The sequence below is a fragment of the Balaenoptera borealis genome, assembly GCF_965194805.1.
Source record: "Balaenoptera borealis genome assembly, chromosome: 2".
Classification (NCBI taxonomy): Eukaryota; Metazoa; Chordata; class Mammalia; order Artiodactyla; family Balaenopteridae; genus Balaenoptera; species Balaenoptera borealis.
The window spans coordinates 156,853,238-156,880,606 of record NC_138867.1 but is presented as its reverse complement, the minus strand read 5'-3'; the positions used below and the strand labels follow the sequence as shown (position 1 = coordinate 156,880,606).

The following is a 27,369-nucleotide window of genomic DNA, read 5'->3' as shown; positions in this document are numbered from 1 at the left end:
TGAGAGATCCCAGGGTAAGTTTTGTGAGGCAGGTAACCTACCTCAGCGAGAGAACAGTGAGGTTGGTTGGCAAGCCTCAGCCAGGTCCACGGCCCTTACCCCTGTCACAAATCTCTCCTGGAGAAATGGTATGTGATGCAGAAAATTATATAATTTATATAAATACAAAATATTTATACACACAGATTATCTTAGCTCACACTGCCGTAACAAAATACCACAGACTGGGTGGCTTAAACAACAGAAGTTTATTTTCTTACAGTTTTGGAGCCTGGAAATCCAAGATCAGCTTTGCCAGCATGGCTGGGTTCTGGTGAAGTCTCTCTCTCTGGCTTGCGGACGGATGCCTTCTTGCTGTGTCCTCACATGGCAGAGAGAGAGAGGAGAGAAAAGGAGAGGGGGGAGAGAGGGAGATGGGGAGAGGGAGAAAAGGAGGGAAGGAGACAGGGAGGGAGCACTCTAGCATATGAGCTCTCTGGTCTCTTCTTATAAGGGCACTAATCCCGCCATGAGGGCCCTACCCTCTTGACCTCATCTAAACCTGTTTATCTCCTAAAGGCCCCATATCTCCAAATACCATCACATTGGGCATTAGGGCTTCAACATATGAATTTTGGGGAGACACAATTCAGTACATAGCACAGATGTTTAACACAATGCTATTTATAATAGTGAAGATTAAGAGCAACCTAAGTGGCCAAAAATAGGGAAATGTTTAAATAAATTAAACCATACTGTGGGATATTTTGTAGGAATTAAAATGACGATTATAAAAAATGTTAATCCTTTGTAGAAATGTAGAAATGTTTACATTATAATGTTAAGAGGAGAGGGAGGCAGGTTTCAGAATTGTGTATACAGGGTGAGCTAAACAATGCACCGGACAGAGCCTGACAGGAAATATATCTAAAATTCTGTGGTGGTTGCCTCTGTGTGGTGGGATTAGGGCACAGATTTATTGTTATTAGTTTTATACATTCATGTTGAAAAATTCAAACAATGCAGAAAGCCCAAAGAAGAAAGTTGCAAAATTGCTGCAGATTCCACTACTCAATAAGAATTATTAATGTTAAGATTCTGGAATAGTCTTCCAGGCATCTTTTGGTGCATGTGTATTTACATGTAGAGCGTTTTGTATAAATGGAGTTTATAATCAAGGAGAAGTAATAAATGAATGATGCTGGTACCTTCATGGTATATCTCAGCCCTCTGTGCTTCTTACCTGTACTTCCTGGAATATATTGCAGAATGAAAAGTGTCACCTCCTGGTAGAGCATGAAACCCAGAAACTGAAGGCTCTGGACGAAAGCCATAACCAGAACCTAAAGGAATGGCGGGACAAGCTTCGGCCACGCAAAAAGGTAACCCTGTCTGGGCTGGTGGGCTCTGCTTCGTGTTGTGCCATCGGTGTCTGCCTGGGGTATGGATATAGACACAGATATGGATAAGGTACAGATTTATGGATTTATTGGAAGGAACTGGCTCACCCAATTGTTGGGACTGTTAAGCCTGAAATCTGCAGGGCAGACGGTAGGCTGGAGAGCCAGGGAAGAGTTGATGTTGCAGTGCTGAGCCCCAGGGCAGTGTGGAGGCCCAATCCCTCTTTCTTTAGCGGGACCTCAGTCTTTTCTCTTAAGGCCTGCAACTGATTGAGTGAGGCCCAACCACATTTTGGAGGGTAAGCTGCTTTATTCAGTCTACTGAGTTAAATGTTAATCACATCTAAAAAATTCCTTCTCAGTGACATCTAGTGTTTGACCAAACAACTGGTTACCATGGCTTTGCCAGGTTGACAGATAAATTAACCATCACAGGGCCTCAGTGTGGTCATTTGTAAAGTGAAGATAATATTGTATAGTGTTATGCAGAAAGCCACCAGCCCACAGTATAGGCCAAGGACGTACTCATGTCCTTCCACTCTCCTAAACTCTCTGAGGAGACAGCTGCCCTAATTACCCTTGATCATGTGTCCTGAGCCCTGAGGTTTGTTCTGCCGTCGTACTTGAACTCTGCTTGCTGTAACTGTGATCTGCCCAGGAGGCAGTTGCCCACCTCAGCCATATAACGGCCTTGGGAGTCCTTGAATAGAGGCTTCCCTCCCTGTGCTAATGGAGCTTTCTAGCTGGAAGCTGGCCAGGGTCCCAGACCTTCCTGTTAATAGGCCCACACTTATCTGTAACCACGCACGGTCCGCTAGGACTTTTGATACTTGACACTCAAATCAATAATACTCCTGCTGACGCAGGCTGATCTGGCATCAGGAAATAGATGTTCACCTGGTTCTCTTACCTAGGGCTCCTGCACCCTTGGCATATCCTGAGAGTCTGAAAATGAATCATCATCTTGCCTCTAGCAACTGCCCAGATTGCTTCTTGGGGGTGCCTGGGCTTAGGGGAGGTGCCGCGAGTGTGTATTTGGAGAGCTGGCACTGGATTTTGCTGGTGCGGGCTGCCTCTTCCCAGAATTCTTTGTAGAATCATCCTATCCTTAGTCACCTGGGTTGCTGCTGGAACACTGACCCAGAGGTGATGATTTGCATCCTGGAATAAACGTTCTTTTACACTCTTGCATTTCAGTCAGCAGCTTTGAGCTGCTGCCCATGTATATGGGGGCAGGGGAGATGACTGTACATCGTGGAATATTTTTAGACAAATTCAGATTTCTTTCTTTCAGTAAGTATAGAATATCTAGTAAGGTCAATAAGGTGTTGCTTGGGTCATAGTTGACACAGAATGTGGCCTCAGACAGGTCTTCCCTCCTGAACCTTGCTTGCTTTTTGGGGCCATAAGATGAAGATAACATTTCTTCCCTTAAAAGAGGTGTTAGTAAACTATTGCCCATGGGCCAAATCTGACTCACCACCTGTATTTGTAAATAAAGTTTTATTGGAACACAGCCATGCTCGTTCATTTACGTATCGTCTCTGGCTGATTTTACACCAAACAGCAGTTGAGTAGTTGCAACAGAGACCTTAAGGTTTGCAAAGCCAAAAATATTTACCATCTGGCTCTTTACAGAAAAAAGACTGCTGACTCCTGCCGTAGGTTATATAGAGGAATATATAGGTTATATAGAGGTAAAATAGAGTAGTGCTTAAGAGCATAGCCTTTGAAGGAAGACAGACGTGGGAGAAAGTCCTAGCTCCCCCATTACTAGCTGTGAGACCCGGGGCAAGTTATTAAACCTCTCTGTGCTCAAAAAAGTGGTAGCTATTATAATGAAATCGGTATTCCTATAGCAGAAGTTACAAACTGATGGCCCACAGGCTGAAATTGGCTTAGAGGCATTAGGTATGGCCAACATACAGCAATTCCAAAAAATTTTTTAAGTTGCCAGTTTTTTAAGTATAAGGAAATTTTACATAAAAATCTAGATTTCCAGTATCTTTTGAATATGGATATCTTACAACAGACTGGAAAAACTGGCATTGTGATTCAGTGTCCCTTCCCCATTTTTCCTTAGAGGTAGAGCTCACTAGAATTTAGTACTGTTGAAGGAATGAGAGCTTAAGGGGATATCTAGTAATTAAGTTGTTTGTTGCGACTATTTCAGGGCATCAAATAATAGTTTTAAAAAGAGAGACATAATAGAATGCTGGTCAAATCCTGTGAAAGTGGTTACTTCTACAGTGAAAGTAAGTAATAAAGAAGCCACATTTACTGAGTAACTCATGTGTGCCTGGCTTTGCAGATGGTGGCGCACAGTGTTTCAGAGCTTGAACTCTGCAGTTAGGCCCATCTTGGCTCTGCTTCCAGCTAGCTGAATGACCTTGGGCAAGTGACCTAAGCTCTCTGAGCCTCAGTTTCTCCATCGTTAAGATGGGGATAGTGGTGTCTATCTCATAGGGTGGAGTTTAAATAAGATGTAATGCACTTAGCATAGTGCCTGACATGTAGGAAGTACTAAGTAATTATAGCCCATTAGTTTTTAATTTAATCTTTGCAGTAGCCCGGCCAGGCAGGTAGTGATATTGCCACGTTACACGAGAGGAAACAGGCTTGGAGAGGAAAGGGAGCGTGCAGAGGCCCACCCAGCTGGTAATGGAGCTGAATCCTATTTGACTGTAAAGCCCCTGCTCTTTCCTCTGCACTCTGCTTCCTTTCTTAATTGAATAATTATTTATTTTTGGAGAACCCTCAAGAAATTTTTCTGGTAGGACACAATTTAGCTAGATAAACTTGCATGTGCCCAAGGGAAGCTCCTGCAGTGCTTGTCGTCTAGATGCTCCCCTTGCAGTTATCTGATGTGCTTTTACAATGTAGAGAACCCCTGTCCCACCACAGACGTTCAGAATTAGAATCTCAGGGGGGTGGCATGACTGCACGTATATTTTGAAAAGAAGTCCCCTGATTCTGCAGGACGGTGCCCTGGTTAGGAACACCATGTAACTCGGACATCTCTGTTTCCTCTGCTGTTAAACCTCTTGCTCCATTTTCTACCTCAGGTTTTTCTCCATTCTTTTGGTTGTTTTCCTGCCAGCTGATCTGCATCTGCTTCTCCCTCACATGCCATCTAGATTGGCATTTCCCCAAAGCAGAGCCCTTGGTCCATAGGAAACTCCTGCGCGGCTGTGGCACGAGGAAGGAGGAGGTGGTACCTACCTTCTGGGTGATGGGCGCTGGGACAGGAGCGAGGGAAGACCAAGTTACCCGAGCACTGAGGCCTGGGAGGGGAATTTCCAGAGAAGGCCACTTCGGTGGGGGTCCTGTGGTTGGGGGAGACTTGTGTCCTAAGGGATCCAAACGAGCTCCGTCTGCCCTCTGTCCTAGGCTCTGGAAGAAGAGCTGAACCAGAAGAAGCGAGAGCAGGAGATGTTCTTCAAAATGAACGAGGAGGCAGAGTGCCTGAGCCCCACCACCCCAAACAAGGCCACCAGGTTCTTCCCCTACAGCTCTGCGGATGCTTCGTAACAGCCGCCCAGGGCTGTGGCTGGCAGGCCGGCGGGCCTCGGGGCCCTCCCGTTCTCTGTGAACAAGTAACTCAGGAGCCCCTTCCCTCTTGCTTCCATGCCGGCTCGAATCCAGCCCCTTGCCTTGTGCCACCCCAGCTGTGCCTGACAGACCCACCCGGCGTTTCTGACTTCTCGCTCGTCGTGGAGGGCGAGGTTTTACGATCCTAACGTGCTGCCTGATCCTAACGTGCATTCCATTTGAGCCCCAGGTTCCTTTGAGCTGTCAGCGATTTGGGCAGTTGGGGGGGCCAGGGACCAGGAGGAATAGGTGTTCTGTGGCCTCGAGGCCCCTCCTGTTTGCCAAAACACCAGCTCTGCTGTCTGTGGGCACGAAGTGCTACTGCTGAAGTCACCGTGGGCGCGCCCTATTGTGACTGTCGGTGGCTTTTCAGCCATTCCCTGCAGTGTCAGACCAAGAACCACGGCTTCTAACAGCCATTTTGGTCCCCAGTGGAGCCTGGTCTGCAGCCAGCTGCTCAGGGGGTGCCCTCCTTCCTCCAGTTCCCCCAACCTGCTTTCTTCTTGAGACAGTGTCTACAGCGCTGGGATGGGGAGAGGCTGAACGCTTCACCCTGATCGCAAGTGTTTCGTGCCATCTTGTACTCCCCCTTCCTGCACACACACGCCCACCCACCCACCCCTTGGCCCCCCGGGCCTCTTGTGCCAGGTGGATTGGAACATGTTCGCTGCCTGAGCCCGTGCCACTGAACACGTGAGGGGAGCCGTTGGGCGTGCTGGGGGTTGGCACCAGAGGCACAGGCTGAACCGCCAGCCTGCGATTCCTTTTGGCCCCGCACGGGATCCTGTGTTCAGGGGTACATTCCTCATCCCACAAGACTTTCCCACCCCAGTCATTCTGTCTCACACTTGCCCATCCTGTCTGCAGGTGATACGGGAAGGCTGCTTGCCTCTGCTCTGTGTCCCTCCTAGTTCAGAGTCTGGCCTTACACTTCAGACAGAGGCTGGCAGTCACTGGAACTTCTGTTCAGGGAGAAAAAGCATCAGGGAGAAATGCAGTGCTTCCTGCCCCCAGGAACCTGGCAAAAGCAAAGCTTCTGTATCGCAGATGGAATGCTGGGCCTTTGGATGACTCAGCTGGCCTCCCACAGATTCTGATCCCCACAGGCTGCAGAGCGTAGATAACCCAGTAAAAGCAAATGCTCAACCCAGCATTCGGTTTATTTACAAAGAAAACTTTTTTTTGCCTTTATGTCTAACTTGAAAAAAATATAAATGAATGGCTTCCTTAGGAAAATACCTGCTTTAAAAAAACAAAACGGAAAACTGAAGGTGATTTTGAGGAATCAAATGGGTGTATTGAGTCTGGGTACTATTTTGGTGGTGATGGGGTGGTTGACACACCCTGGGAGGACTTCCTCTTTCTTCACTCCTATAGGTAAGGGCTCAGTGCTTTGTCTTTCTAAAGCAATTCCCTGGGGTTTTCTGGGCACTGGCTGTAAATGGATCTTGGGAAAGTAGGGTAACCATTCAATAGGAAAAGGGACTTGGGGTTCCAAAGACTTACATATGCAGTAAAGATGCACTGGGGGCCATGGGAAGGCACTGGTCCACTTCGGTTAGTGAGCACTCAGCTTGCCTGATTCAGTATTTGACCCAGAAGGGACAATTTTCAGGTCTCACACAAATGAGACAAGTGAAACAATTATCCCCTTTGATTGTCTTTGGTGCACACGTGCTGGGAAAACGTGAACTAACAGTGTAACTACAGAACACAGACCCAGTTCCACCAGGCGAGGCCAGCACTGGCGAATGGTCAGGTGATGGCCAGTGGCAGGGCTGACTTGTGCTTTATTTACAGTACTGCCTTTTGTAGCCTGGGGTGTGAGAATGAGTATTAGGTGAAATGCCAGTTTCATGGTGTAGGTGAAAGTCTTTGATCATTTCCTTCTTTGGTTTGTCGTTCACATTGGAATCTCATTCAGGGAGCTGCTGCTTCCTGCTCAGTGCTGCCCTAGCCTTAACACCTCCCCTGTCCTTTCTGGATGGGGTCTGGTTGGGTCTCCCAGTCTCACAATTGAGCCAGCGTGCGATGCCCAACATTGAGAAGGCCCATGCAGTATTCTTTGTGTTCTGTGCTAACGTTTTCTCTGGAAGGGACAGACGGAACTGTTTCTCATTTACAGTCAATTTTTAGCAGAGTAAATAGAACTAACTTATATTTTCCCCTTTATGAAGAATAGAAGTTATTTTTATGTAGTTTCCAAACTTTATATAAAAAACTTTTGTTAAATGTTCTCTGCAAAGTTAACTGCGAGAGTGTAAATATGCTTCTAATAAAATAACAAGGTGAGAAACTCTTTGCATTTGGGTTTGTTCTCTTGGATTGGGGTGGGAAAAGCAGGGCAGACTTAACCAAGAAAGGGTTTCCCCTGCAGCTGTATCCTGATGCTGCATGGCACTTATCTTGTGTGGTCCTAAATTGGTTCGTGTAAAATAGTTCTACTTCCTCAAGAGGTACCACTGACAATGTTGCAGATGCTGCAGTTGCCCTTCAAACCAGATGTGTATTTAACTCTGTGTTATAGCACTTCTGGTTCCTTTAGCGAAGATGCCTAGTCCAACTTTTATTCTCCAATTAATCACATTCTGGGATTGATTATAAATCCAGTGTTGCATGTCTTGTGCATAACAAGACATTGTTATGTCTTGTTCTAAAGAATCTTATGTACTATATGTATCAGAATAGTATACATTGCCATGTAATGTAAAAAGGAAAAATCAACATAAATAATGCAGCCAACTATCTGTTATACCAACTAAAACAATAAATAAACCTTGAACAGTGGAAAAAAAAAAAAAAAAAAAGAAAGGGTTTCCTATCGTCTGAGTACACTGGTGCCTCCCAGGTTGTACAGCAGGTCAGACGTTGGGGTTTCTGTTCTGAAAGAAGTTACGCTTGGCTGTGTGTGTGTTTTCTCTACAGACATTTATATCCTTCTCATTTAACAGTGAACATTTGACCCCAGGAGTTTTTACATGTTAACTTACTGAATCCTTTCAACAACCCACGAGGAAGACACTGTCATTCTCGTTTTATAGACGAGGAAACATGCTGGGTAAGGGGAGAGTCAGGCGAAAGCTCAGAGCACTGGTAAGTGCTGATAAAGTGCCTGTGGCTTCAAAGTTTGAACTGCACTGTCTCCTCCACAGCTCCTCTCCCGCCAACTGCGCCCATTACATTCAGCAAGAGGCACACACACTTAACCACCAGCATCTCTGCCATGTTCAAAAGTGTCGGCCAGGGCTTCCCTGGTGGCGCAGTGGTTGAGAATCTGCCTGCTAATGCAGGGGACACGGGTTCGAGCCCTGGTCTGGGAGGATCCCACATGCCGCGGAGCAATTAGGCCCGTGAGCCACAGCTGCTGAGCCTGCGCGTCTGTAGCCTGTGCTCCGCAACAAGAGAGGCCACGATAGTGAGAGGGCCGTGCACCGTGATGAAGAGTGGCCCCCGCTTGCTGCAACTAGAGAAAGCCCTAGCACAGAAACGAAGACCCAACATAGCAATCAATCAATCAATCAATCAATAAATCTTTAAAAAAAAAAAAAAAGTGTCAGCCATGGGCTTCCTTGGTGTCGCAGAGGTTAAGAATCCGCCTGCCAATGCAGGGGACACGGGTTCGAGCCCTGGTCCGGGAAGATCCCACATGCCACGGAACAACTAAGCCCGTGGGCCACAACTACTGAGCCTGTGCTCTAGAGCCCGTGAGCCACAACTGCTGAGGCCACGTGCCACAACTACTGAAGCCCGCGTGCCTAGGGCCTGTGCTCCGCAACAAGAGAAGCCACCGCAATGAGAAGCCTGCGCACCGCAACGAAGAGTAGCCCCCGCTCGCCCCAACTGGAGAAAGCCCGCGCGCAGCAACAAAGACCCAACGCAGCCAAAAAAATGTCAGCCATGCCTCTAAAACCTCATTCAGGGGTTCTTAACCTGGAGTCCATGGACCCCCCTCAAACACACACAAGGGATCCATGGGTAGAATTCAGGGTATCTTTGTACCTGGATGGGAAATATTTGGTCTTTAGTTTCACTAACCTCTAACTGAAATTCAGCATTTCCTTTCCTTATGGGTATAGGCAACAAACTCTAATATTATTAGCAGTACTTGTGACTATGTCAGCAGTAGAAATCACAGAGACTGCATCTCACATTACAGCTGTTGCAGACATCTTCAGTTATCATTTTCGTTCATCATTTTGAAATTATAGTAGTTATTGGACCTATTACTGGATCTTGTTATTTAATGAGACACAAATACATATAACATATATCACACATAGTATATATATTTTCTAATATTTTGACACCCCTATTTCATTATGACTGGTTTCACTTGTAATCTATGTGCTTTATACTGTGCATTTGAAAATACTATTCTGAGAAGGGGTTTATATTGTTTGTGGAATGCCTTAAGAACCCCTCCTCTGTCTGTAGCCCTGAGTTGTCATTGGCCTAGAAACTTTCCTGTCACTGGCCAAGAAACCTTCTCACCAGCAGGTGGCAGTCCACTGTCACAGTGTCCCACAGGGCTGTGAACTCGACGTGTCTGGGGGATGCAGGCGGATAAGCAGCTGGCATGCCTCCCATTAAGGAGTAGAAATTGACTGAGGTTCCCAGAGAAAAAGGTTCATTCGACTGGTGGAAAAGACAATGCGTTAGGGGATGTGTGGCACTTTTCCCAAGTTCCCATGAGATTTCCCATGAGATCCTTCCACATTAATTGACACCTCTTAAATGCCAAGTGCTAGAGACGCTGAAATGAATAAGACATTGACACTGGCTTCAAAATGCTTGTCCTCCTGGGGAAACAGACCTGGTGAAGCAGAGTGTTAGTTCAGGCTGATGTAGCTCGGGAGAATCAGGGAAGACTTCCCAGTGGAGGTGATACTGAGTCTAGGAGGCCAAACTTGTATGTGCCAAAACACATGCGTTCAGAGACTGGGCTATAGTTGAGAGTGAATGGTTTATGCTCCATGAGGCTGAGAAAAGGACAGGGCCAGACCTGCATGCCAGGCTCAGGCTGACCTTTACTGCCCCGAGAGCAGTACGAAGACTGGGAAAGAGTTTACTCAGAGGGAGGACAGTTGAAATCATGAGTGTAGCAACTCAAGAGATGGGCCGAGAAGAACAGAGACAAAATCAAATGGGAATATTGGCCCACAAAGGTTGGAGACTTTAGGAAGGAAAGGGCAGACTGCAGGCTTCATGAGGGCAGGGAGTAAGACCTTAGCTGACCCCTAAACACCCAGAATCCAGCACGCTGCAACACCAAGATACCCAGTCTGGGCTTCTCATGCCATAAAGGGAGCAGTAGGGATCTGGGGGCTGTAGATTGTATGTATATTAACTCACTGTGCTACCATGCGTGTTCACTAGGTCTGATTAACAAGTATGTCTTTAGTTAAAAATGAAACAGAGGGGGGCTTCCCTGTTGGCGCAGTGGTTGAGAATCTGCCTACTAATGCAGGGGACACGGGTTCGAGCCCTGGTCTGGGAAGATCCCACATGCCGCGGAGCAACTGGGACCGTGAGCCACAATTACTGAGCCTGCGCGTCTGGAGCCTGTGCTCCGCAACAAGAGAGGCCGTGAGAGTGAGAGGCCCGCGCACCGCGATGAAGAGTGGCCCCCGCTTGCCGCAACTAGAGAAAGCCCTCGCACAAAAACGAAGACCCAACACAGTCAAAAATAAATAAATTAATTAATTTTAAAAAATATATAAACAGTGTTTGGACAGGGAGTCCATATTGGATATGAACAACCTGTACTCCCATTCATCTATTAAGAATAAATAAAATCCTTTCAAAATCTGTTTAAAAAAAAAAAAATGAAACAGAGAACTTTCAATTCCAGTGATGGCAGACTAGGTCATCCTGATCAGTCCTGACACTGAGGACAATTAGAAAATCTGGACAAAAATACTGAACATGAGACAGGCTGGGACCTGGGACCCTTTGCTGCAGTGCTTGCGCCTGGGCAAATGTCTCTTCGAGCAACAGAACACAAAGAAACTACAAGGGACTAAAAACAACTGCGTACATGAGCAGATGGGGCAAGTTATGCGCAACAGGATACACAGAGGCCAAAAGAACCCACCTCTCATTTCTGAAGAGCTGGGAGCAAAAGCAGGGTACTATGTATGCCCCCTCCACTCAGCACCACCAAAGGGCTGGGCACACCACCTAAGCCACCCCTCCAGGCCGGTCCTTGGACACACCCCTACCCTCACCCCATACAAGGAACCAGCGCATGCCCACCCCCTCTTCCCTGGGAGCAAGCAAGGGAAAAGCCTTGCCTGAATTTCTTGTCTAGCCTCTTATCAATATCTATTGATTAAGGAGGCCAAGAACCCTGGTTGGTAACGGATTTATGGCACCCAATGTGGGGCAGTTGTCCCCTTCCCGGGAGGGGATCTGGGCACCTCTGGGAACACCGAATGCAGCTTCCCCATGGGTGACAAGTGGCCATCTGAATGTCTTGCTTCAGCATCACCATGTTTGGTAAGTCTGCCTTCTTGGCCCCTGGGGGCCTCAGTACCCTCATTCAGGCAATGCTTTCCCCCTCTCCCTTGTCCCTTTCCCTCTCCTGATAGCTCTCTACCTCTCCTCTCTCTGTGCCCTCCTACTTCTGGCCTATCCTTCCGAGTGGACGTCGGGCAGCTACAGCATCACTCCTCTCAGCTAGTGAGATTGTGCTCCCTCTGGCTGGCAATGGCTCACCTTGACAGGTGACAAGCAGAGGTGGGAGAGGTGGGAGAGGCTTGCCTCACAATGTGCAGATCCTGGTCCAGCGGGCTCTCTCTGAAGGGAGATTTATGAGAGTGATAGAGGCTCAAACCTCATACTGTGTAGTGGCTGGAAGTCCTATTGTCCTGATATTCTCACCTTTATCTTCCTGCTGTCTCTTTCTCTTTTCCAGTCTTTTCTGTCCCTCCTCCCTTTATCTCTCCCTTGATCCTTATACCTGCACTCCGGTCCCCTTTATCCTGAAAACTTCTTGTTTGTGTCTTTAAGTTTTTGTCATTGGTATCTTTGTTTTATATAGTTTTGTCTGTCCAACGGCTCCTACAAGTCTCCGCTGACATTGTGGGCATAGTGGAGCACTTAAGCCTTGAAATACAAACACAGCCCACGTTGCCTGAGACTCCAGCCTTGGGCTACTTACTGGGATTTTAAAGAAAAAAAAGGCAGTTGCGGGGGGGGGAGAGGAGCTTGCATCTTTCTCCTCTGCCTTTGCAATGTAACTATTCCATCTGAGCTCAAGGAGTTTGCATTTCTCTCCTCTGCTTCTGCAATGTAATTATTCTGCCTGGGCTCTCAGGAACTACCTGATCTATCTGTAGTCCCCCAAATTGAGAAGAGAAAAAAAAAAAAAGTCTTTTAAATTCAAGTGGGGTGGGAATGTAAATTGGTACAACCATTATGGAGAACAGTATGGAGGTTCCTTAAAAAACTAAATATAGAACTACCATATGATCCAGCAAGCCCACTCCTGGGCATATATCCGGAGAAAACCATAATTCAAAAAGATACATGCACCCCAATGCACCACTATGTACAACAGCCAAGACATGGAAGCAACCTAAATGTCCTTCGACAGAGGAATGGATGAAGAAGATGTGGTACATATATACACAATGGAATATTACTCAGCCATAAAAAAGAATGAAATAATGCCATCTGCAACAACATGGATGGACCTAGAGATGATCATACTGAGTGAAGTAAATCAGAGAAAGACAAATATCATATGATACCACTTATATGTGGAATCCACAAAAAACATGATACAAATGAACTTACTTACAAAACAGAAACAGACTCACAGATCTAGAAATCAAATTTATGGTTACCAAAGGGGAAACGTGGAGGGAAGTGATAAATTAGGAGACTGGGATTAACATATACACAATACTATATATAAAATAGATAAACAGCAGGATCTACTGTATAGCACAGGGAACTCTACTCAATATTCTGTAATAATCTATATGGGAAAAGAATCTGAAAAACAATGGATATATATATTGGGCTGGACAAAATGTTGGGTTTTTCCATAATATATGTATACTTTTCCCAATATATGTATAACTGATTCACTTTGTTGTACACCTGAAACTAACACAGCATTGTGAATCAACTATACTCCAATACAAATGTAAAAAAAATTTAAAAAATACATTCAAGTGGGAAAACTATGAGACATTCTGTCTTTATGTAAAAATTAACTTGTCTAGCTTAAGTCTGTGGGTTTAATTAATACAGACATGTCTTTAGAGTCATTAACATTAAGTATAATATCAATACTTTTATTGTACCTAAGGTTACTGGAAGTCAATAAGTGCATATTGTTTCTGTTATAAAATCTGTCAACAAGTAGAATAACCTGATATAATTAAACTTTTAAGTAAATATAACTGGGATAAGAGCTTTTTGGTAAACTCTATAGGAATAATTATGTTTTGGAAATGTCCATCTAAATAGTCCCTCCAAATTTTGGTAACTTGAAACTAAACTAAGTTGAATGATAGGAATCCACTGAGTATCCAGGCCATTTCAAATAAGATGAAATATTGGAACATTAATTGCTAAACAGGTCTAAATTTACCTACTACTGTCTTCTTGCAAGAGGGAAACTAAAAATGTTTGGGGTCATTAGACACATGTCTTGCACCACATTAACGAAAGAAATTGTGCTTTGGGAAGACAGAAGTTTCTAGAGGTTATGGGATATTCCAATCAAGGAATGCTACTGTAAAAGACAGTTCATGGTTGCTTAAGGAAAGTAGGATGTGTGTTTTCAGAAAAGAAGGTATGAGGAACGAAAATATATTTTGTTAAAAGGAAAAAGGTGATTTTGTCCTAGATCTGGTTATTTCTGAATGGGAAAAGAATAAGGGACAAAAGATGGCTACAGAAATTTGCAGTAGACTTGTGGAAAAGGAACAATTGAAAAAGAATTTTGTATGTGGTCAGGACTTTCTAAGGCTGGATTAAATTTAATTAGGTAAATGGATTTTAAGAGTAGGCTGATGCAAGTCTGGATTTGGTTTCTCTCTCTCATAAGAGAACAAAGTTTTCCTGGAATGCTGCTTTTGATAACAGATCATGTGAGTTTCTGTGCCTTTAAGTGATCTGTATTTATTTTTGAAATCTTTTTTCCACCTTAGCTCAAGAAATAAGTACTGTTTCACAGCAACCTATGATCCTGTTTGACCAGGTGTTTTAAAACTTCTTGAAATTTTTGACAGGCTTCCCAAATATCAAATTCTAATTGAAATTCTTTTGACTTCCAGCTAACTTTGGGGTGCTTCAAGGGACCCCTGGGGCATCCCAAAGAGAAATCCTAAACTAATTGGGTTCATTTGATATGTTAAATTACATGGGAAACACTGTCCAAACTCGCTGTTGCCTGTGTCAGATGGAATCATCAGGCTCTCCCCAATTTTATTGTAGCCACCAAACAGATAGAGGAAAGGGTTCTGGGTTCTTCTGCTGCCTAGACTCTCACCTTACTCTATGTCCAAAAGGAAAAAAAAAAAAAAAACGGAAAAAACAGTCCCCTGGGGGAATACTCCCACCTCTAGGCCCTCAGGTCCTGACCCCTGTGGCATTTTCCGTTGTGCCTAACTCCAATTCCTCCAGGAGTTCCTTTTTGCACCTCTAGGTCCCCCATCACTCCAGGCCTTGGCAGCCCAGACACTGTTACAGATTACATATTGGGCTGGCCACTTCCAAGTAGCCCGCATCGTAGGCTTTACAGATGCTCAATCTCAAGGAATACATCCCAGCATAGGGAAACTTATAGGAACATTCTCTCTTACTTGTCAGCACGTCATGGTTATTCTGGCCCACTGGTGCACCCTGGATGAAAAGAAGGGTATACTAAAAAAGGCCAGGGAACATGCAGATGGCCTACTGGCCACCAATCTACCCCACCAAATTTATCAGGTGGGTGGGGATGCAGTCCCAGAACATGACCCACACTGGGACTATGAAGATCATGTAGGCCAGGCTAGGATGAGACATTATATTACTTGTCTATCAGAAGGAATGAAAAGGTGCATGGTGAAGCCTGTACATTTTGATAAGGTCTGAGAGGTTACACAAGAAAAAGATGAAAACCTGGCAGTCTTCCTGACCCGGGTGACAGAGGCATTCAGGAAGTACACCAATACAGACCCTGAGCCCACAAAAGGAAGGACACTGTTGGCCATGCATTTTATCACCCAGGCTACTCTTGATATCAGGAGAAAATTACAAAAGCCTGAGGCTTGGCCCCAAACCCCGTTGTCAACCTTGGTAGAGGAGGCCTTCACTTCAAGGTCTAAAATAACTGAGACTTAACGGAGGAAGCCAAGAAGGATAAGAGGCTAATAAAGAAAACGCAGCTTTTGGCTGCTCTGATTCACCCACCACCTCCAGGGGATCCTGGAGGGCCGAGAAGGCTAGACAGACCGCCAAGAAGCCCAAACCAGTGTGCCTTTTGTTGGAAGGAGGGGCACTGGAAGGGGGAATGTCCTGTGGGATGCTGGAGGGGCAACCCCAACCGGCCCCAGGTCCCCAGGAATGTCTCAGATGACAGACTCCCACACATGGACTGACGGGGCCCAAGCGCCTGCCGGGCTCCAGATCCCACTCAGTCCATCCTCGTCACTCCAGCGAAGCCTCGGGTCACCCTCGATGTGGCAGGTAGGAGAACTGAATTTCCTGTAGACACTGGAGCCGCCTGCTCTGTTCTGACTTGGCCGGCTGGCCTCTCCATCCATGACTGTACTGTGATGGGAGTTGATGGACAGCCAAAGGTAAGGCGATTTACGTCTCCCCTTGCCTGCAGAGTCGGGTCCATTATTATTACTCACTCCTTTCTGTATATGCCAGAATGCCCTGTCCCCCTCCTCAGGAGAGATGTGCTAAATAAGTTAGGAGCTAGTAGGACAGCTTAGGAGAGGGTGAAGTCCAAGGAGGTAGAGAATTCAAACAGAGAATGCATCTATTAGTAGCCCCAGATGACCCACCTGCTGGTCATCAAAATATTCCCCCAAGACATCCCCCAAGAAATTAGAGAACAAGTAGATCCTGCAGTTTGGGATACCTCGGTGCCAGGAAGGGCAAAATGTGTTCCCCCAATAAAAATAAGGTTAAGGCCTGGGGAAAAATACCCCTGGAAAAGACAATATCCTTTAAAGCCTGAGGCCCTGAGGGGAATCCAACCACTGCTCACCAAATTCCTAAAACACGGACCCATTAGGTCCTGCCAATCCCCTTGCAATACCCCCGATCCTCCCCATTCAGAACCCTAACGGGGAGTACCGGTCTGTGCAAGACTTAACGAGCAGTGAATGAGGCACTCACCCCTATTCACCCACTGGTGCCAAACAAACCCTTACACCCTCCTCACCCAAGTGCCAGGGAGCACTCAGTATTTCTCTGTTTCGGACCTCAAAAATGCATCTTTCTGTATTCCCCTACATCCAAACTCAATACCTTTTTGCCTTTGAATGGAGGGACCCTGACCCCCTGGAGGCTACCCAATACACCTGGACAGTGCTTCCGCAGGGTTTTCGGGACAGCCCCATCTTTTTGGAAATGTGTTAGCTACGGAACTGAGGGAACTGAGCCTTGAGAAGGGAACTCTGCTACAATATGTTGATGATTTATTGACAAGTAGTGAGACCAAGTAAGATTCAGATCAAAATACTGTTAGGGTCCTAAATTTTCTGGCAAAAAAGGGGATATAAAGTCTCTCCAACCAAGGCTCAGATCTCACAACAAGGGTTCAATATTTAGGATTTGTTTTGACCCCAGGGGCACGACCCCTGGCCATAGATCGAAAAACAGCAATTAGTGTATAACCACCCCCAACCACAAAGAGGCAACTCCGAGGCTTTCTCGGGATGGCTGGGTTCTGTCGTATCTGGATTCCAAATTATGGCCTTACAGCAAAACCCCTATATGAGGTTCTAAAGGGAGAAGAAAGGGAAAACCTTCAATGAAACAGGGACCACCAGCGGGGCTTTGAGACTCTGAAGACTGAGTTGAGGGACTTCCCTGGTGGTCCAGTGGGTAAGACTCTGCTCTCCCAATGCAGGAGGCCCGGGTTCGATCCCTGGTCGGCGAACTAGATCACACATGCTGCAACAAAGAGCCGGTGCAGCCAAAATTAAAAAAAAAAAAAAAGACTGAGTTGAGCAGAGCACCAATACTGGGGCTTCCAAATTTGGACAAGCCCTTTACCCTATACATTCACTAGAGGGCAGGGACAGCACTAGGACTCGTGACCCAAAAGCTGGGACCAGATCAGAGACCAGTGGTTGACTTTTCAGAACAACTGGACTCAGTGGCCCTGGGATGGCCAAGCTGCCTGCGGGCAGTAGCAGCCACAGCCCTGTTGGTTAATGAGGCTTCCAAGCTCACCCTGGGACAACACTTAGATGTATTAACGCCTCATCAGGTACACTCTGTGCTGGAAGTCAAAGGACATCATTGGTTGACTGGAGGAAGGTTAACAACATGTCAGGCCCTCCTAACGGACACCCCAGACATTGCCTTAAAGGTGTGCCAAACCCTGAACCCAGCAACCCTGCATTCAGAGGTCGAGAGTGGAGACTTACTGCATCAGTGTATACAGACCAGAGAACAAACTTACTCCAGCAGGCCTGATCTTCTAGATGAACCTCCTGACAGCTCTGAGGTCGAACGGTTTACTGATAGGAGCAGTTTTCTAGAAATGGGAACCTGGAAGGCGGGGTATGCCATAGTTAGTCTAGATGAAGTCATAGAAGCCAAGGCCCTGCCACCCCAGACATCAGCCCAGAAGGCTGAACTAACTGCATTAATGAGAGCTTTGCAATTAGGGAAGGATAAGAAATTAAGTATTTTTACTGACTCTAAATATGGGTTCCACGTGCTACATGCTCATGCTGCCATTTGGAAAGAAAGAGGAATGTTAACCGCTAGAAATTCCCCCATAAAACATAAAGATTTGATCTTGGATCTTTTAGAAGCGGTGCAGCTCCCGACCCAGGTGGCGGTAATCCACTGTAGGGGCCATCAGAGGGATGGATCCTTTGTGAGCCAAGGGAACAGCAAAGCTGATCAAATTGCAAAACAGGCAGCTCGACTGTAGGAACCCGAACAAGTTATGGCCCTAGTGATTGGCCCCCGTGAACTCCCTAGCCCCCCCCCCAGTATTCCCCATAGGAACAAGAAAATGCTGAGAAATGGGGCTATGAGAAAGGAAGCACAGGCTGGTACAAAAAGGAGGATAAGGCTCTAATCCCTGAGGCCCAACCATGGAAACTCACTAAGAGCTTACATGACGCCACCCACTATGGGAGGGATGCACTGTGGAACTTGATGCAAAAGACTTTTTCAGGGACGGGGCTTAAAAGAACAGTAAAACAAGTAACGCTTGCCTGTGGTTTATGTGCCCGGAATAACCCACAGGCCCATCCAATCCCCTCTTCGTTACTCAGGCCAATTCAACACGGAGGGACATATCCGGGGGAAGACTGGCAGTTAGATTTCACCCAAATGCCCCCGCGATCAGGATATAAATATCTTTTGCTGTTTGTTGATACTTTCACAGGATGGGCTGAAGCCTTCCCCACGCAATCTGAAAAGGCTATGGAAGTCTGTAAGTCCCAATTAAAAGGAATAATTCTTTGGTTTGGACTTCCAAAGTCCCTCTAAAGCGAAAATGGGTCTGCTTTTATAGCCAAAATCACACAGGGGTTCACAACCGCCCTAGGGATAGACTACAAGCTACACATCTCTTAGCACCCACAGTCTTCAGGGAAGGTAGAGAAAATGAACCATCCTTTAAAGAAAACCTTAGCAAAGCTCTACCAAGAAACTCATGAACCCTGGACCAACTTCTTCCTATTGCACTCCTCGGGGTCCGTGTAGCTCCCAGGAGTGGTCTGAGTCTTAGCCCATTTGAAATGACCTATGGGAGGCCTTTTCTAACTACTGACATTCTACTGGATGAGGAAGTGAACCAGGCCCTGAGATACATTATTAATCTAGGACAAGTTCAGAAGGCAATCCAAGACTATGCCCACAGGGCACTGCCAGCTCCCACTAAAAATATAGAGGAAGGAGCAATTCCTTCACAAATAAACCCTGGGGACCAAGTTCTTCCTAAAGCCTGGAAAGAGGGGTCCCCCAAAGGCCAACTATTGCCAAAATGGAAGGGCCCCTATAAAGTAACTTTAACCACCCCCACTGCTGTCAACCTGCAAGGGACAGCTAGTTGGGTACATTTGTCCAGACCAAAGCTTTTACATCCAGAAATCCCGCAGGTCGCAAAAGAAGAACAATACACCTGTGAGCCAGTGGAAAATCTGAGATACCCATTCAGAAGACAGGCACCATCGACAAGATACTTTGTGTGATAACTAATACTTCCTACCGCACCTGGAAATACACGCCCAGGCAGAGTGGCTTCATAATTTTGGTAGGGGTGATATCTCCTCCACTGTCTGGTCAGCAGTTAAAGAAGTCCTCCAGAAGTTAAGCTGGTTCCTTGCCTTTCTAGGCCCTTTAATGGCTATCGTTGTCCTTCCCCTTTTTGGCCCTTGTTTATTTAACTTTTTGGTTAAGTTTGTGTCTTCTAGTCTCCAACAGTTTCAAGTAAGACTCATAATGGCTTAAGGAATTCAGCCCATTCCAGCGGAGGATGGCCCAGGTCCCTACAGGTCCTTGGAACAGTCAGCAACTGTACCTCTAGGGTAGGCTAGGGCCTACAGCCCCTGTCCAGCAAGAAGAAGTTTCAGAAGAACAGACCTTTGGCCCCTTACCCCTTAAGAATAAGGGGTGTAGAATCCCTTAGTGGGGGAGAGACAGGGGATGAGACAAGGGACCTGGGACCCTTTGCTACAGTGCTGCAATGCTTGCACCTGGACAAATGTCTCCTCAAGCAACAAAAAACAAAGAAACTATAAGGAACTAAAAATAACTGCATGCATGCCCACGCAGTTGGGGCAAATTATGGACAACAAGATACAAAGAGACCAAAAAAACCCAACTGCCACTTCTGAAGAGCCGGGAGCAAAAGCAGGGAGACAGGAGCAAAAGAAGGGTACTGTGCACACCCCCTCCACACAACACCACCTAAGGGGTGGGCAAACCACAGTTTGGGCCCGACCCTTGGACACACCCCTACCCTCACCCCATATAAGGAACCAGCTCGGTCCCCGCTCAGCAAGCGAGCGAGAGAGCAAGGGAACCTGTTATTTGTTTTCACTCTCCCCATGCTGCAGCAGGGGCCCCAATAAAGCCTGGCCTAAATTTCTTGTCTGGCCTCTTATCAATTTCTATTGATTAAGGAAGGCCAAGGACCCTGGTCAGTAACAAACACATCTACTTGAAGGCATATGAGAACTACAAGATAGTGAAGAATTACCAGGCTAGGATTCAAGCAAGGACGGAGAGCCAGAGGGATGATGCTGGTATTTTACCCTGGGAGCATTTGCTGATCCCAGAGTGGATAACAGAAATGTGGAGGTGAGCTTTTGACAACCTCCCAGGGCCAAGAGCACAAGGATTAGAAGCCTGATAAGGGCAGGGCGGAGGGGACCCAAGTGAAACCATTGCCTCTGTAGGGCCCTCAAAGGCTACACCCATGAATAACAGTAAACCTGATGTTAACAGGCCTCATAGGTACTATAGTTCTCCTTCAAATAATCAAAACCCCTAAAATTGGCCTCGGGTGATGCAGTATTGCTAGTGCTCACAAGCTCCAGGCAGAAGCAAAGGTGAATCCTCTCTGAAGGGGAACAACATCTTAGGTTTCAATGATTTCTGCAAACAATTTTACAAATAAAATGTCTAGCACACAATTAAAAAATAACTAGGCACATAGGAAAATATTAAAGCTAAAGCTGGCAGAAACAATGAACATTAGAAGTTGACCAACAGGGGTGCCAGATACTGGAGTAATCTGAGTATAAAATCACTGTGCTTACTGTCTTTGAGGAGACAGAGGACGTGATTCGAAATTTTCAGCAGAGAGCTAAAAACAAAAGTTTAAAAAGGAACCAAGTGTTCTAAAACGAGGTAGTGGTAATGGTTGTGTAACTCTGAATATACTAAAAAACAAACAAACAAATCCACTGGTTGTACAGGCATACCTTATTTTATTGTGCTTCGCTTTATTGCACTTTGCAGATACTGTGTTTTTTACAACTTGAAGGTTTGTGGCAACCCTGGATTGAGCAAGTCTAGAGGCACCATTTTTCCAAGAGCATTTGCTCACTTCGTGTCTCTGCTTCACATTTGGGTAATTCTCACACTACTTCAATTTTTTTCACTGTTATTGTATTTGTTATGGTGATCTGTGATAAGTGATCTTGGATGTTACTATTGTAATTGTTTTTTAATTTTCAGCAAGAAAAGTATTTTTAATTAAGGTTTAATTAAGCATTTTTAGATATAATGCTGCTGCACATTTCACAGATGACAGTATAGTGTAAACATAACTTTTATATGCACTGGGAAGCCACAAAATTCATGTGACTCACTTTACTGTGATATTCACTTTATTGCAGTCTGGAACTGAACCCACAATATCTCTGAGATTTGCCTGTATAATTTTAAAGGGTGAATTTTATGGTATATGAATTATATCTCAAGAAAAGTTTTATTAAGAAAAAAAAGAAACAAGTAAAAAGTCTAGACATGAAACAAGAATAACTGAAATGAAATATTCAGTGTATAGGCACAATAGTGGATGTTGTCATAAGCCTCCAACAATCATTAAATTAGTTTGGAGCTCTATCCTTCCTACCTCTACTTGTCCATGTCTTCTCACTTTGGATGAGACTTTGAAAAATTTGCAAAACCTTTTTCTTACCAATTCCAAGAGAGAGGAAACATGCTAAAAAATTGATGAAATGGTAGAACCAGTAAGATGGGTTGACTCTTCCTTCAGGACATCAAAAAACTAGTAGAGGGCTTTCCTGGTGGCGCAGTGGTTGAGAATCTGCCTGCCAATGCAGGGGACTCGGGTTCGAGCCCTGGTCTGGGAAGATCCCACATGCCACGGAGCAACTGGGCCCGTGAGCCACAATTACTGAGCCTGCGCGTCTGGAGCCTGTGCTCCGCAGCGAGAGAGGCCGCGATAGTGAGAGGCCCGCGCACCGCGATGAAGAGTGGCCCCCGCTTGCCACAACTAGAGAAAGCCCTCGCACGGAAACGAAGACCCAACACAGCCATAAATAAATAAATAAATAAAAACATCTGATTGTCTTAAAAAAAAAAAAAAAAAATCCTTAACCTCATTTCATTTAAAAAAAAAAAAAAAAAAAAAAAAAAAAACTAGTAGAGACAAAGCTGAATCAACTGGAATCTCTCTCTTAGTGATTTGAACTGGGGTATACTCAGAGAACAACCAGTTAGAAATGGAAATTGAGAGGCTGAAATACCATGACATAGCGAGGGATCAGAGAGACCATGAGGGTCCAAGTGCAAGCTGAAGTTGGAAAGGAGCTGAAACTCAAGGGTGATTCCTGAATTTCTGGCTTTGGTGACCGGGTAGATAGAGGTAGCATTTACAGAGTTAGAAAAGATGGGCACAGGACACTGGTGTACTGAAGAGAGGGAATCAAAAGTTCAATTTTAAAGTGAGACCTCCAAAAAAACCAAGTTTAATTTTGCACATGTTAAATTTGAGATGGCTATGACACAACCAAAGAGGGATGTTGCTTGTCTACATACATCTGGGGCTTGGAGGAAATGTCCGGGCTGGGGATATAAATTTGAGAATAGGGTATGAAGTGGGTAGTTGAGAAAAATGAAGTAGGAGAGACAGACCAGAGAGATATATGTAAACTATGAAAAGAAACAGAGATTTTATCCTGAAGGTCATGTGTGACATCGGCTTTATGTTGGAGACAGGTGACTGCTGCAACATAAAGAACATACTGGAGCAGCAGAAGGGTGGTAAGTAGGGCCTTTACAGTAATCCAGGTAAGAGATGGGAATTCTCATATGCAGTTTTATATCCTAACTTTTTCCCCTTACATCATAAGCATTTTAACACCACCATTAAAAGTTCTCGGGAAACACATAGTTTGAAATGGCTAAGTAACCTACCCACCTGTGAATGTACATAATCTACTTAACCACTATTATATAGTTAGGCATTTTGGCTATTTTCAGTTTTTTGTTAGGAACCTTAATTCTTTCACATCCTCTGTGCTAGGTAAAACCATTTTCCCCTGCCTTGGTGACAAAATCTCTGGCAAATATCATTGTTTTTCTAAAATTATTTTGGCAAGTCTAGTTACCAAGTTTTACTTTCACATTTGATTTAAACTTTTTCTCATCCAGCTCAAGCTTAAACTAGACTTAGAAGCTTGCAGTGAAAGAGACAGGAATGGCTGGGATGATACTCACCAGCTGCACCATGTGATTCCCTATATTTCAAATATTTTCAAGTGATGTGACCAATCAGGGGTTACTATTCAACATATATAAACAGCTAATACAACATCAAAAAAACAAACAACCTGATTAAAAAATGGGCAGAAGAACTGAATAGACACTTTTCCAAAGAGGAAATACAGATGGCCAACAGGCACATGAAAAGATGCTCAACATCACTAATCATCAGGGAAATGCAAATCAAAACCACAATGAGGTATCACCTCACACCTGTCAGAATGGCTAAAGAACACAAATAACAAACGTTGGTGAGGATGTGGAGAAAGAGAACCCTTGTACACTGCTGGGGGCAATGGAAATTGGTGCAGCCACTGTGGAAAACAGTATGGAAGTTTCTCAAAAAACTAAAAATAGAACTACCATATGACCCAGCAATTCTACTCCTTGGGTACATATCCAGAAAATACAAAAACACTAATTTGAAAAGATACATATACCCCAATTTTCATAGCAGCATTATGTACACCTGCCAAGATATGGAAGCAATCTAAGTGTCCGTCAACAGATGAATGGATAAAGAAGATGTGGTGTGTATGTATATGTGTGTGTGTATATATATGTATATACACACACACATATACATACATACACACACACACACACACACACACACAATGGAAAAGAATTAAGTTCTGCCATTTGCAGCAACATGGAAGGACTTGGAGGGCATTATGCTAAGTGAAAGAAGTCAGAGAAAGACAAATACTGTGTGATATCACATATATGGACTCTAAAAAATACAACAAACTAGTGAATATAACAAAAAAGAAGCAGACTCACAGATATAGAGAACAAACTAGTAGTTACCAGTGGGGAGAGGGAAGGAGGGAGAGGCAATACAGGGTTAGGGGATTAAGAGGTACAAGCTATGAGGTATAAAATAAACCACAAGGATATACCGTACAACACAGGGAATACAGCAAGTATTTTATAATAACTATAAGTGGAGTATAACCTTTAAAAATTGTGAACCACTGTATCATATACCTGTAACATATAATATTATACATCAACTATACTTCAATTAAAAGAAAAAAAAAAAATCACCCAGGAAGCTGTGTGTTCAAGATATTGCAGAACAAGACGGTGGATCCTCTAACAACTTTAGCCCCCAGTGACCATGTGGAGCACAGCCCTCTGTCAATCCACACAGGACATGAGGCATAAGAAATCATAAACTTTACTGTGATAAGCTGCTGAGATTTTAGGGTTGTTTGCTAGTACAGTATAACCTAGCCTGTCCCAACTAATCTGCCTCTTCATCATTTCTGCCACGTGGCTCTTCTCTTCTTCCCCACGCACTATGTTGTGCCTGGCTCCTCCAGGACTGGAGGAGTAAAAGAGGAGTTAAGGGGGGAAGGAAAGGTAAGCACTTATAGTGGATACCCCTGGTGCTCCACCCAGATCCCCCTTAAAGGTTTCTCTTTGCCCCTCCCCCAGCTTGTGTCTTTTGCTTCTAACAGCCCACACCTGAGACTCTTCAAAGGCCTACTCAAGGGCTACTGGAGCCACTGTGCCCACAGGCAGAGTCAGAAGTGCTCGGGGAATTTACATCCACCCACCCTGAGACGGGCCTTAGCCAGTGACTGACTGGTGTGGGAGTACGAAAGCCCAGCTTCCTGGCAACAAGTCAGGACAAAAACTCTTGAGGCGCAATTTATATTCCAAAGTTCCCCTGTGGCATCAAGCTGAAGCTACCCTCCATGGGACTTTGTTTGAGATCACACACTTGCTTTGCTTTGCTTTTCCCCTCCTGCTTCTCCTATTCATTTTCCAGTTTTTCCTGGGAGCATTTCCTAAATAGATTACTTGCACACAAAGTCCCATTTCATAGTCTGCTTCTGAAGAACCTTACCTAAGACATTTGGAACTCGTAGTGGTCACAGGAAACAGACTCTAAGGACGAGATTTTGGAATCTGATCACTTGCTGGTCAGATGGCAATAAAGATGCCATCACTGATGGTAAGTGCAGTGTTATTATCACCTGATATACCATAACATTGACATTACTAAAATATGTACCTGTGGTAAACTGGAATCAGATACAACTGAAAAGAGTTGTATGGGCTTGTGCAATACAGAGAAAACAATAACTTAAAGGACTATGGAATTAGTTCATTATTGCTGGATGCTATTGATGCCTTCAAGAGAGAAAACGACAAGCTCAGGGCAGACAATTACCAATTTAAGGCAAGACGTGAAAATCAGAAGGTCTCACTAACAGCTTTCAAAAAAGACTGTCATCTACTGTAGCTGGAAGGTAAATTGTGCTAAAGACCAGGCACAAGACTACACTGTAAGAATAGTAGAATTTCAGCAGTGGCTAACTTTACAGCCTCAATAAGTCTCCTACACCAAAGTTAGGCCCCTGATAGGGATGAAGTGGGACGCTGAGACTTGGGATAGGGATATCCAGAAAGATGCACCTGAGAATACTGAACCTGAGATCCATTTGAACATTCTGGGCATGCAAAAGTGAATTACTTCCCCTCGCTAGAAGATAACAGCAGCACCCCTCCTTGCAGAAACTATGCAGAGGTCTTACCTGAGGCAGATATCCTGCAAAACAGTACCTGCCTTCCTCAAGATCTTCCTCCACATCCCCTTCTGGACCCTAGGCCAATAACTAGGGTTAAGTCTCAGCACGACCCACCTGGGGAAGTGCTGGCCTGTTAAGGGTGGAAAAGAATTATTCACCAAAGGAGCTACAGGACCAGGCTAATATGTAGCAGCAAAAGCCAGGAGTGCTTGCCTGCAAATGTACTGAGGATGCTGAACCAGGGTCAGGGGTGGTGGACTATTAGTCTGATTAAAGGAGTGTTTGTTGACATGGAGATACTTTTCCAGGACTCAATGTTTAATATGCTGACAAGAGGCCTTGGAACTGATCCTAATAGTAAGATAGTGTTTAGATACTTGGAAAGCCAATGGCCACGTTAAGTGAGGTACTATGATGGAACTACCATGACAGTGCTGAGAAGGGGAGTAAAAGTTCCAAAACTAAAGCACATCAAAGACTCATCATTAAAGCAGGGATTCTGGAGGTCAGGTAATATATGTAGTCCTGGCTCCAGACTTTGTTACAGTGGGTCCGAAGTCTTCACAGATATATCTGATAATCATTTCCTCAGTACCTAAATGTATAATCAGGTTGGATATACTTAGCATCTGGAAGAACCCTCACATTAGTTCCTTGACCTATGTAATAAGGACTATTATAGTAGAAAAGGCCAAATGAAAGCCCCTGAACTGCTATCTTCCTCCCCATCACTCCGAATCTGGCTAAGATAGTAAATCACTAACAATACTGCCTCTTGGGTCAAATGCTGTGCTAACCTAAAAAACTTAAAGGATGCAAGGATGGTAGTCCCCATTATATCTTATTTTTTATTATTATTATTATTTTTTTTAAGTATTTGTTTATTTATTTATTTTTGGCTGTGTTGGGTCTTCGTTTCTGTGCAAGGGCTTTCTCTAGTTGTGGCAAGCGGGGGCCACTCTTCATCGCGGTGCGCGGGCCTCTCACTGTCGCGGCCTCTCTTGTTGTGGAGCACAGGCTCCAGACGCGCAGGCTCAGTAATTGTGGCTCAAGGGCCCAGCTGCTCCGCGGCATGTGGGATCTTCCCAGACCAGGGCTCGAACCTGTGTCCCCTGCATTGGCAGGCAGATTCTCAACCACTGTGCCACCAGGGAAGCCCTATATCTTATTTTAATTTACCAGTCTGGTCCCTGTAAAAACCAGATAGATATGGCAGATGACAGAGGTCTATGCAAACTTAGCTAAGGGGCAGCCACACGGCAACTGCTACGCTGGATTGGTATCTATACTGGAAGGAAGCAACACAGCCTCTCTTACACAGTATGTGGCTATTGACCTAATATTCCAATATTGATCAGAAAGGAAGATCAGAAACAATTTGCATTTACAGATGGACAACAGTATATATCGAC

At 45.0% G+C, this 27,369-nt stretch overlaps 1 protein-coding gene and 1 long non-coding RNA gene across 4 annotated transcripts in view; one reads left to right on the top strand and one right to left on the bottom strand.

Moving 5' to 3' along the window:
- Positions 1 to 7,781, top strand: part of STK10 (serine/threonine kinase 10) — a 120,616-nt gene extending 112,835 nt beyond the window's left edge. Inside the window, exons 18-19 of one of the 2 annotated variants that reach the window (XM_082380858.1) lie at positions 1,248 to 1,361; positions 4,770 to 7,781. In XM_082380858.1, the coding sequence (XP_082236984.1) occupies positions 1,248 to 1,361; positions 4,770 to 4,910 (255 nt within the window). In that variant the 3' untranslated portion in view covers positions 4,911 to 7,781. Of the gene's footprint in view, positions 1 to 1,247; positions 1,362 to 2,293; positions 4,611 to 4,769 lie in introns of those variants that run through there. The other variant, XM_082380859.1, reaches the window with a different exon arrangement.
- On the bottom strand, positions 234 to 27,369 carry LOC309623741. 2 transcript variants are annotated; one of them, XR_014241511.1, is made up of 5 exons: positions 22,301 to 27,369; positions 9,462 to 21,926; positions 5,860 to 5,932; positions 4,602 to 4,784; positions 234 to 1,415 (listed from the first exon to the last, which is right to left on the bottom strand). It is a non-coding gene; the product is annotated as an uncharacterized lncRNA (long non-coding RNA). The 2 variants fall into 2 exon arrangements; XR_014241512.1 differs by lacking the exons at positions 9,462 to 21,926; positions 22,301 to 27,369 and having other exon boundaries at positions 5,860 to 5,981.